General features: G+C 53.2%; 2 protein-coding genes across 2 annotated transcripts in view; one reads left to right on the forward strand and one right to left on the reverse strand.

The window, feature by feature from the left end:
* APOBR (apolipoprotein B receptor) overlaps positions 1-2,386 on the forward strand; it is a 5,252-nt gene extending 2,866 nt beyond the window's left edge. The window contains exons 3-5 of the mRNA XM_023516692.1: positions 13-1,074; positions 1,163-1,428; positions 1,515-2,386. Coding sequence (XP_023372460.1) covers positions 13-1,074; positions 1,163-1,428; positions 1,515-1,584 — 1,398 coding nt within the window. The 3' untranslated portion in view covers positions 1,585-2,386. The remainder of the gene's footprint in view (positions 1-12; positions 1,075-1,162; positions 1,429-1,514) is intronic.
* A 156-nt stretch (positions 2,387-2,542) lies between these two features.
* IL27 (interleukin 27) lies at positions 2,543-8,579 on the reverse strand. Its single transcript, XM_012808840.2, has 6 exons — positions 8,513-8,579; positions 7,916-7,978; positions 5,715-5,875; positions 5,532-5,630; positions 4,204-4,362; positions 2,543-2,809 (listed from the first exon to the last, which is right to left on the reverse strand). The coding sequence occupies exons 1-6, from the start codon at positions 8,577-8,579 to the stop codon at positions 2,549-2,551; spliced, it is 810 nt and encodes a 269-aa protein (XP_012664294.2). The 3' UTR covers positions 2,543-2,548.
* Positions 8,580-11,341: the final 2,762 nt, after the last annotated feature.

Here is an 11,341-nt window from a genome sequence, read left to right on the forward strand (position 1 = left end):
GGGGTGGGGGAGGCTGAAGAGGAGGAGAGGGAGGCTGAACAGGGAAAGGGAGGGGCCCAAGTTAGGATAGGAGAGGTTGCAGGAGTCCAGACACTGGAGGCACAGGCTAGAGGAGGCCAAGGGTCTGAACTACAAGAGATCCTGAAGGTAGGTAGGGACAGGGAGAAAGCACAGGAAAGAGGGTATGAAACAGAGGGAGAGGCCTTTGTAGCAGAAACCCAGGAGCTGAATAGCAGCTCCAGGCCAGAAGTGGACATAGGCCTGCCATTGGGAAAGTCAGACATCAGAGAAACCAAGCATGGGGAGGTAGAGGCCACAGCGCCACGAGAGGCAGACAGACCACTCAGAAGAGGCTGGAGCCTGGAGGGGGTGGCTATGAGTCTCCAGGACATTGAAGACACACAGACAAGCGCCCTGGCTGCTGAAATGGTGGAGGATAAGGCAGATCTGGATGTAAGGGCTGCTGGGGAACAGACAGCTTGGGAGGGGGAGTCTGGGAAAAGATGGGACTTAGAAGGGAGAGGGGCAGAGAACAGGGGTGGGCAGGATTTTGGCTTAGAGTGCTCAGAAGAGGAAGAGATGGCTAGCAGAGATGGCCAAGCAGAGACTTCTGAGTCCAGAGAGGGAGAACCTGGGGGAGGGCAGGCAGAGGCTGGGGAATCTGTAGGGGCAGAAGGATACTGTAGGTTGGATCACCTGATCTCAGGCTCCCAGGCATGGAGCACAGAGATCAGAGCCACAGTGGAGTCTCAGGGGCTCCTGGGAGAGCAGATGCTATTGGAAGAAGAGGCTGGTGGGTGGCAAGCAGGAGAACAGAGAGAGGGCAGTGAGGGGAAGCATGGGGACCACCACCTCAAGGGGGAAGCACAAAGGCCTTCTAATAAGGAGGAGATGCAGATGGCTGCGGGACAGACAGCAACTGAGATGGATCCAGAAGAGCTGGGAGACATTGAAGATCAGGAGGAGCCAGTAAACCAGGACCCTGCAGAAGCTGTGCTGGGCCCATGCCGGGACACTGAGACCACAGAGGCCATGGGGAGTGACAGAGGGGATTCTCACAGCAACTGGAGTGAGGTGAGGCCTCTGATGGGTGGGGTCCAGGGCAGAATGGGGCAGAATTTCAAAGCCAGCTCCACAGTCTTCTGCACCCCCTTCCTTGCAGGCCCTGCTCCCTGGGTCCCGCCTGGATGTCTCTGTCCCCAGGAGCCGGGTGCTCCTCTCACGCAGCTCTTCACAGCGCCGCTCCCGGCCCTCTTTCCGTCGGACACCTGCCCCTGAGCAGCAGGAGGAGCCTTCTAACCCCCAGCCCCAGGAGGGGCTGTCAGCCCCTGAGCAGAATCTGCTTCAGTTGGAGGAATCCTCTGAGCCAAGGCCTCTGAGGCCTGAAGGGACCTCGGTGCGAGTCAAGAGAAGACCTCTTGGACATGGGTAGGCATGGGGTGACTGGGCTGGGATAGGGGATGAGGCTGTAAGCATCTGGGGCCAGGTTCCATGGGCCTATCTTCTACCTCCAGGTTTGGCCTTGCACACCCCGGCATGATGCAGGAACTGCAAGCCCGACTGGGCCAACCAAAGCCCCAGTGACTGGGACTCAACACCCTGAGAACCAGGCCCTGAGTAGGGGGGCAGAGGCTCACATGGACCTGCTCACCCCTAACTCCCTCTGCCAACCCTAGATGCACCTCTGGGTCTCAGTTTCTTAGTATGTCATTCATGGAGTGGACAAAACCAGACATTTGTGAAGACCTTGAACTTAAGAAATCTGCTTCTCCAATGCAGGCTGGTGGACCACCTAACCCACTGGGACCACTTCTCAGGTGCCTGCCCTGATTACCTCCCCAGCCTGTCTCAGCTGTCCAGAGACTGAATAGAGGACCAGAGGGATCAGAGACCATTCTATCTGCAGCCTTCCCTCTCTGGTCCCCCTCTACAGTCTACCCCCAACCCAAGCCCCTCAGATCTGTGGAGGAGTAACAGACCTCTGGGTGTGAAGCCAGCCCAAGAGCAAGGGTTTAGGAGGATCTCAGGAGCACCACGGGGATCCAGGGGGGGCTGCCCTGAGCTTCCAAAACAATAGCTTAGCCTCAGAGCTCTGCTGGCTACTATGGCAACCACTTAGCTGAACAGGCCAGAGTAGGGGAAGATGGATCAAGAACCCTAAGAAAGGATGATCAGAGAAGGATCCAGGGTGTGCAGAGGCTTCCATCTCTGCTTGAGGCCATGCTGACCTTTGGGTGTCAGGCAGCTCTTCCCTGAAAAGAAGCTAAGGCGGGGAGAGGGTGAGAGTGTTTTATTATGCGCCTAGTGTGGTGGCCAGGCCCCGAAACAATAAATAAACCATCATCTCCCTAAACAATAAATAAATATCCAAGAAATAAATAGTTGCCAAGGACTGGGGGACTTTAAGTTACTGGGTAGGGCCTGGGGCAGGGGGCTGGTAGGGCTCTGCCTTGTCTAAGGCATATGAGCTGGAGGCTGTCCTGTTGGCCAAGACTAAAGTCTTTAAAGTCTTAAAGGGTGAGTTGTAGAGGGCTAAGAAGTCCCTCCTTCAGGGCTGGTGGCCAGGTGTTGGGAACCGCAAGGGGGGGTCCCTGGCCTTGGACAGCAGCAGCAAGTCCCGCACAGCCCGAGATAAGACAAGCTCCAAGGAGCGCAGCAGCTGATAGGCGTAGAGCAGCCGGGGCCAGGACACCTGGGCTGGCATCTGTAGGGGGCTGCCTGGAGCCCCTTGGAACAACCCCTTCCTTTTCTCCTCCTCCTCTTCCTCCCTCTCCTCTTCCTCGGGGACATTGAATCCTGCAGCCAGCACCTATGAGGAGAGATCCATGGGTGAGAGAGCCGCCAAGCCCAGAGCCTGAGTGGATCCTTGTTTCTTACCTATGCCCAATGGCTCACAGTGACATCATTGACCATGAGGTCATGATTTCCCAGAACAGCCCCTAATTTACATCTTCCATGATGTTATAGTCTTATGTGTCCTACCTGATTTTTCAGTTCAAGAAAATGAAAGTCATGGAGCAAGATAATGCTCACATAGTTGGGTCACTACCTTGGGAGTGCCCTGGGGACTGGGGTTTAGGAAATTTCTCTCTGCTATTAAGGATTGTTTCAGGATCAGAAACGGACAGAAGAGTGACATGGCTAAGTTTCCATGCTGCTTGCATTTTCTATTCTCTTTTTATTAAGGGAAAAATTCCTGTTTCCCTTTGAGAGGTTCAGGAGGATCTGGGTGATGTCAGAGAGTCAAAGAGAAGGGAAGCAACTCCGCTCTAGGGCCTGCTGATGCCGGATGTGGTCCTAGGTCCTTCAGAGCTGTTCTTCCATTTATGATCAACCCCCAGGCTGGGCATGGGGGCTCACACCTATAATCCCAGTGCTTTGGGAGGTCAATGCAGGAGCATCACTTAAGCCCGAGTTGAAGACCAGCCTAGGAAACATAAGCAAGACCCTCTCTCTACAAAAAAATAAGGAAAAAATTTAGCTGGGTGTGGTGACACATGCCTGTCGTCCCAGCTACTTGGGAGGCTCAGGCGGCAGGTGACCCTTGAGCCCAGAAGTTTGACATTGGAGTGAGCTATGATCAAGCCATTGCACTCCAGCCTGGACAACAGAGTGAAACTCTGTTTCTGAAGAAGAAAGGAATTAAAAAAAAAGACCAATCCTGGGGAGAAAACAGAGATTGGTGATCATGGGGTAGCTCCAGGGCTCCAGGACCTGGTGCAGCTGTTCACACACGCACACTATCACCCAGACACCCCGTCATGCACATTCACACATGCTCATTCTCACACGCACACTCAGAGCATCTGGAGCAGCTCCCTCCAGACTTCCAAGCCTGTGGGAAGTGGGTTTTTTTTTTTTCTTTGAGACAGAGCCTCAAACTGTCCCCCTGGGTAGAGTGCTGTGGCATCACAGCTCACAGTAACCTCCAACTCCTGGCTTAAGCGAGTCTCCTGTCTCTGCCTCCCAAGTAGCTGGGACTACAGGTGCCCGCCACAATGCCTGGCTATTCTTTGGTTGCAGCCATCGTTGTTTGGCAGGCCCGGGCTGGATTTGAACCCGCCAGCTCAGGTGTATGTGGCTGGCGCCTTAGCCACTTGAGCCACAGGCGCCGAGCCAAGTGGGGTGTTTTTAAAAAGGAGCCAATGAGCCTCAATCCTGTGTGTTGGCCCCTGGGATGGGGAAGGGTGGTGGGCATGCTACCTGGAAGCGGAGATGTTGTTGCAGATCCCGGAGGTCCAGCTGCATAGTCCACAGCCTCATCCTTTCCGAGCTGCTCCAGCCTCCTTGGCTCCCCAGTGCCCCTAGCAGGGTATGGAAGGGCTCAAGCACCGTGGAGAGGAAGCAGAGTCGTTCTGGGTCCTATTGAATGGGAGGGAAAAGATCATGAAAGGTCCATGGGCTAAGGATGACACATGTCAAACACAAGCCCCTCTCTGTCTGGGTCTCATTCCCATTCCATAATTCCCACCTATGTCTACCTTATCCCTCTTCTGACCCTTTGCACCACTCCCATCCCCACCCCCTCCTGTGTTCTTATTTATTTATTTATTTTATTGAGCCACAGTCTCACTTTGTCACCCTCTGTAGAGTGCTATGGAGTCACAGCGCACAGCAACCTCAAACTCTTGGGCTTAAGCAATTCTCTTGCCTCAGCCTCCCAAGTAGCTGGGACCACAGGCACCCACTACATGCCTGGCTATTTTTTGGTTGCAGTTGTCATTGTTGTTTAGCTGACCCAGGCCAGGCTGAAACCTACCAGCCTCCGGTGTATGTGGCTGGCACCCTATTCACTAAGCTACAGGCACCAAGCCAATATTTTTTTATTTTTTGAGACAGAGTCTCAAGCTGTCACCCTGGGTAGAGTGCTGTGGTGTCATAGCTCACAGCAACCTCATGCTCTTGGGCTCAAGCGATCCTCTTGCCTCAGTTTTTCTATTTTTAGTAGAGACAGGCTCTCACTTTTTGCTCAGGCTGGTCTCAAACTCATGAGGTAAAGCAATCCACCCACCTCAGCCTCCTAGCATGCTAGGATTACACATGTGAGCCACCACCATGCCTGGCCCCTTCCTGTATTATCATCCGCATTTCTGCTGCCCTTGATCTCTGCCCACCTCCTCTTCCAGCACCTGCTCCCCAACCCCATGCAGCCTATCCATCCAGCACTGCTGCTACAGTACTCTCCATCTGAGCCCCTTCCATCCCCTTCTCCACTGTTCCATTCTACCTCCTGCTCACCTGTTTTCATCCCATTTTTACCCTCATTCCCATTCCTAATCCCAGATCCATCATTCTCCCCTTCTTTCTGTCTCATCTCCAATCCATCCCCAGCCCCATTCCTTTCCCATGCTTAGCTTAGCCCTTAACCTCTTCCTAACCCCACTTCCTTGTTCCAGCTCCATCTTTACATCAGCAACACACTCTACTTCATCCAGATGCTACGCCCAACTTTCTTCAGCTCAATCCTCAACTTTGTGTCCACATGCCCCAGCCTGGCAGCTCCCACCCCACACTGTACCACCCCCACTCACGGAGAGGCGGTGCCAAGCCTGGAAGGTCAAGGAGACGTTGGGAAGCTGCTCTCCCAGGGGTAGGAGGTCCAGGCTCACTCCTGGCAGGTGAGATTGAGCCTGTGGGGCAAGTTCTGTTAATGGAGGTCAGAGGGGACTTCGACTGTGCCCATGCCCAGAGCTCGCTGCATTAGGGAAACTCACAAAGAGGTGGGCATGGCCTTGAACCTCAGAAAGCAGCTTCCTGGCGAGGTGCAGGCTGACCGTGAACTCCCTTTGCAGCTCCTGCAGGCTCAGGGGGGACCTTGGGAATCCCCAGACACCAGCATGCACCAGGAGCAAGGACAGCAGCAAAAGGCTGAGCCCTAAAGAAATGGAGATGAGGTGGATAAGACAAAGGGAGAAGTTGAGAACTCAGGGGAAGGGATGTGCCTCTTGTGAGTCCACACTATGCATGAGCACTGAGCAGGCACATTTCACAGGCATCTGCCTGCTGCCCCCTCAAAATCACCATGGGGCAGTGAAGGCCACCAAGTGGCATCTCTGCACAGAGTGCCCACCTCTGCGAGCAGACTAGAGGCTGGATATTGACACTGCCCCCCGCCCCCAACTCCCTCAGCCAGTGAACAACCTGCACAACTGGACATAGTAGCTCAATGTTTTTATTCTCTCCACTTTGCAGATAAAGAAAACAAGGCTCAATAAAGTTGATTTGCCCAAGATCAGATAGTCAGAGGGTGGGGGAGCCAGGACTGGATTCTAGTTCTTTCCAAATGCAAAGCCCATGTACTTTCCCCAGGGAATGCTGAAGAGGCAGCCACCTGCCCAAGGATTGGGCACACCCTGTTCTGTTAAGGATTCCTTAGGCTCAGCCAGGCGGCTCTGATGGCTTGAAATGGCCCTTAGGGCCTCAGAAGTGGGATGGCAATGTCAGAGGCTCTATCCCAGAGAGTCAGAAGAACAGGTTAGTCCACCCTCCACCAAGGCAGGGGGGTCACTGTGCAGTGGAACCTGTCTGAGGCCAATCTACAGTATGGAAGAGGGAGGGTTGGGGAGGATACCAGGAGGGGGAGAAGGGCCTAGAAGCTCTGCTTCTCATCCTGGTCTTCTCTTGTGCCTCAGGCTCCCATCTCTAAAATGAGATAGCCAGAATAGCTGATTTCTGAAGGTACTTCCTGCCCTATGTTTTCCTGGAAAGAGGAAAGAAGGGCAATGGGGTGGGAACTCAGGGGAGAGGGCAGTGTTCAGCAGTTTCTCCCTCAGGGAGAGGAAATCTAGCCATCAGAAGAGTTACACAATTCTCCTTGAAACACAAACCAAAACTGGCCCTAAGTCCATCCCTGCTCTCTTGCTGTCCATTCTCAATTTCTAACCCCTGAGCTCTGCTCCTGAAACATCTTAATAAAGGTTATGGAAGCCTCTAGGACAGTGGCTCTCAACCTTCCTAATGCCTCGACCCTTTAATACAGTTCCTGTGGGTCGTGACCCACAGGTTGAGAACTGCTCTAGGAACATTCATTTCTCTTATGGATTTACAGAGGTGATGGGAAATGCCTAAGACCTTTGGCATTCAGCTTCCCTAGCTTGGGCCACTCTGACCCTCTGACATCTAGGAGACTTAAGGCAGAGTGAGGTTTTTCCTAGTTCTATGTTGGAGACAGAATGGGTACCCTAGGCCCTGGTGGATATTGCCAATCCAGCATTGAGCTGAGCCATCTCATACCTATCCCGCCTTCCTGCCTGAGCTCTGGAGCCCTCAGGCCCCTCTCCCTACCCTCTGTGACCAGTCCTGGGTCCTTGGAACTGGCCTTTGAAGGTTCTGTCTCCATCCTGTAGCTGTTAGCTCCTACCTGGCCATGTTACCTGCTCCTCTGCCTACAACTCTGAGCCTAACCCCTGAGTTATTCAGTCACCAACTGCAGAGTCCTCTTTCCAAGCTGAGCACCCTGTTATGCTACTGACTGTTGGCATCAGTGCACCCCTCATGCCAGCTCCTTGCGCTGCTCTTCCTCTAGCTGACCCCAGTCCTCTGTCTTAGCCAAGCTATCTGGCCCCTGTTCATTCACTCCAGACTTCATTTATCTGCCTAGTCCTGGTTCTGGTCAAGCTGCCTATCCAACTCTCCTCATTCATGCTGGCAAAGGCTTCCCATCCTCTGCCTGGCCCTGGTCAAACCACCACCTATCCCTTCCCCACCTTCCCTCCTCATTCGTGCCAAATTGTCCCATCCTCTGCCCAACCCTGGGTCCAACTGCTATCCTATTGCTCCAGACCCCCACCCCAGTCATGCCGGCCTCGTTGTCCTCCTCTAGCTGACCCCAGTGTTCAGTCCCCATTCACAGTGGCCAAGCTTACCCATCCTCTGACAGTCTCAACCAAGTCCCCACCCTCTGCCTCAAACTTACGCCAGCCAAGGTCGCCTGCCATCTGGCCCAAGTCGGGGCCCAGCCTTTTTGGCCAGCCATCTCCTGGGTCGGGGGGGTCTTATACTGGGGGTTGCACCCAGTTTCACTTTCCGTCCTGCTTGTACTTTCAGCTTTGTATTCACTCAGTCTTCCCTCCTCACCACCCCTTGCTAAAATGGGGAAATGTAATTTCCCTTCCCAGAGGGGGTGGGAGTTATGGTGGGGGGTGACGGGAAGCTAAGGTTTCGGTCAATCCAAGTTCCAGAGCTACTGCTAAGTTCCTGGGTCCAGCCCTCTCTCAATTCCCCACTCTTGGTTAAGTCACAGGCTCTATTCACTGGGAGATCCCAGAGACTCAAACCCCCTCCTGCTCCTTGCCCTGCTATCATCATCCTAGGGCCATTACCAGCCCACTGTCTTTCAAAAGATGGATGGCCAGGTAAGCAGATCGCCCACCAGAGGGGACTTGGAATTTTGAGTCACTCCAATTCTCTCCTTGTTTACCATATAACTGAGGGAGGGTCATGAGGGAAGGCAGAGCTCAATGCGTGGCTGGGATGAGTCTGGGTACCAAGCAGAGACTCAGTCTTATGGTGCCTGGACTGGGATTGAAGCTCAGTTCATAACTATGGTCAGGGCAGGAGAAGACCAGGTCTGAGGTCATGTTTGAGACCAGGGTTAGGACTACAACCAGGGCCAAGGGCTCAGTCTTTGGCCATAGTCAGATGTAGGATTAGAGCACAGTCTATAACCAGAGCCTGGACTCGTTCTAGGGTCGAACTCAGAGCCTAGTCTCGGGCAAATGTCCTGGCTCTGTATATGTTTGGGGTCAGAGATATCAATGACCTAGGGCTGTGCTTGTGGTGTCAGGGTTGGGCTCAGAGCTCTGTTCAGATTTGGAGCAACACAGTCTATGGCTGTGGCTGCCACTCAACTGAGGGCTCAGGCTCAGTCTAGGGTAGGATATTGGTCAATGACTAGGATCAGGGCTCATCCTGTGGCCAGACTGGGGTTGTATGAGGTCAGGATCAAGGCTTATCCAGGACCCACAATAATCTTGGTGTTTCTACTCTGTAGAGACCACTGTCAGGGCTGGGTGGCTGCAACCACAGAGCTCCCTTTCAGCCCAGCCCTGCCCTGGATTTCCCATCTTAAGAGAGAGGATGGGGTTTCTTGGTCTTCCCCAAGGCCCACTGCTGCCACTTTCCTTTTGGGACCTGTGGGGTTTCCCAATTGGGTCCCTGCTGTGAGATAGAAACTGGGGGGGCTTCCCCTGCCTGCTCCCTGCCTCCTCAGCACTCCCTCCCTGGGCTCTGCACACCAGTGCTGCTAGGACCAACTACCAGGGAAGTACCAGCATCTGCCCTGGAGGAGCCCTGCAGGGCAGCAGTGGGAGGATGGGGAAGCAGGGCTGGAGCCCCCAGAGGAGCTGCACAGTGCTCCCTGCAGTGTCCCCCCAGTGGTGGCAGCTCACTGGGGTGGAGGATCCCACACATCTGAGACTGATGGTGAGAACATTGGTCTGGCTTGTCTCATATACATCCCCAAGTCCTGCCGTCATTCTGGAAGCATGCCAAACTCAGCCCCTCATCTACACAGATCCTCCCTCTGTTCTCTCCACAGTCCCTCCTACCCTCTGGTAGCACCCAGAGCTATGTCTTTCAAATCTTGAACCTCATCTCACACTCTCTGATTACAGCCTCCTGGCCCTCCAAAACCCTCCCAGGGCTCCCGAAGACCTCATCTCGTGCTGCTCCTCTGCCCTTCTGAAACTGGCTGCAGCAGACTCACCCTCATCCTCTTCCAGCTCCAGCGATGTTCTACTCATGTGTCAATGAGATGAGCCACCTCATATTTTCTTGCCTATGCACAAGCTGTTCTCTGCCTGGAATGCCATCCTGCCTTCTCTGAAGTTCCCTTTCCTGCACCCAAACTCTCTGTTGCTGGCTCATCCCTTTCTGCCATAAATCTTACCTCAAATGGACATATCATATTTTTAAAATCTTGTTTACTCTGACTTTGCCACACCACCCCTGCCATACACATGCCAAGCACACTCCTACCTCAGGGCCTTTGCACTTGCTATTCCTTCTGCCTGAAGCTCTCTTCTTCCAGTTATCTACAAAGCTCACTCTCTCCTTAATATCTTTGCTCAATCTAGGTGTAGTGGCATGTACCTCTAGTCCCAGCTACTTAGGAGGCTGAGGCAGGAGTTTGCAGCTGCAATGTACTATGATAGTGCCTGTGAATAGTCACTGACTGCACCCCAGCCAGTGCAACTTAAGATCTTAAAAAAAAAAAAAAAAAAAAACCCTCAAATGTTACCTTCCTACTAAAACCCTGCTCTTGAAACCTTCTATCCCCTTCCCTGCATTATTTTTTGCCTGGCATTTATATATTTTAGATAGCTAACATTTGCCCTTCTTTTTTAGTTTGTCTGTCGTGCATTAGAATATAGGTTCCACAAGGGTGAGAATTTTTTTTTTTTTTGAGAGCCTCAAGCTGTCCCCCTGGGTAGAGTGCTGTGGCATCACAGCTCACAGCAACCTCCAACTCCTGGGCTCAAGCGAGTCTCTTGCCTCTGCCTCCCAAGTAGCTGGGACCACAGGCGCCCGCCACAACGCCCGGCTGTTTTTTGGTTGCAGCCGTCATTGTTGTTTGGCGGGCCCAAGCTGGATTCAAACCCGCCACCTTGGGCCTATGTGGCTGGTGCCTTAGTCATTTGAGCCACAGGCACCAAGCCAAGGGTGAGAATTTTTGCCTATTTGTGCACCAGTGTGTCCCCAGAAGCCAGGAATGGGAAGGTCTTAATAAATCATTGTTGGCAGTGCGTGATGGCTCATACCTGTAATCCTAGCACTCTGCGAGGCTGAGCTGAGAGGATCACTTGAGGCCAGGATTTGAGACTAGCCTGAGTAAGAGCAAGACCCCCTCACTACAAAAATAGAAAAATTATCTGGGCATCATGGTGGGCACCTGTATTCCCAGCTACTTCGTAGGCTGAGGCAGGAGGGTCACTTAAGCCCAAGAGTTTGAGGTTGAAGTTGCAGTGAGCTATGATGACACTATTACACTCTAGCCCAGGTGATAGAACAGACCCTGTCTCAAAAAACAAAATATCATTGTTGAACAAATCTGTCTTCTGCCATAAGTGCCTGATCCAGGTTCTGCTTATGCTGATGACATGTGATAAGTTGCCTGGATGCGGTGGCTCCTATGGCTCAAGGAGTAGGGCACTGGCCCCATATACCAGTGGTGGGTTCAAACCCGGCCCTGGCCAAAAACTGCAACAACAACAACAAAGTTGCCTGGATGAACCAAATCTGGGACTAACCTAAGCCCTGGGTTTCACTGTCATCCTTGCACTCAGCACAGACTCTGGCCGGGGTGGGAGGGGACCTAGGCTGCTGGGCATGGGACCCAGTG

This window comes from Otolemur garnettii, unplaced genomic scaffold (assembly GCF_000181295.1).
Source record: "Otolemur garnettii isolate 467f Iridium unplaced genomic scaffold, OtoGar3 scaffold00096, whole genome shotgun sequence".
Taxonomy (NCBI): domain Eukaryota; kingdom Metazoa; phylum Chordata; class Mammalia; order Primates; family Galagidae; genus Otolemur; species Otolemur garnettii.

Excerpts from the sequence above, each read along its gene's own strand:
- IL27 (XM_012808840.2), bottom strand. The coding sequence starts at position 8,579 with ATGACCTCAGACCTGGTCTTCTCCTGCCCTGACCATAGTTATGAACTG. Across the intron at positions 7,979-8,512 it reads GAGCTTCAATCCCAGTCCAG|GAGATGGCTGGCCAAAAAGG; the intron begins GCACCATAAGAC and ends CCCCCGACCCAG. Across the intron at positions 2,810-4,203 it reads AACAACATCTCCGCTTCCAG|GTGCTGGCTGCAGGATTCAA; the intron begins GTAGCATGCCCA and ends CTCTCCTCATAG.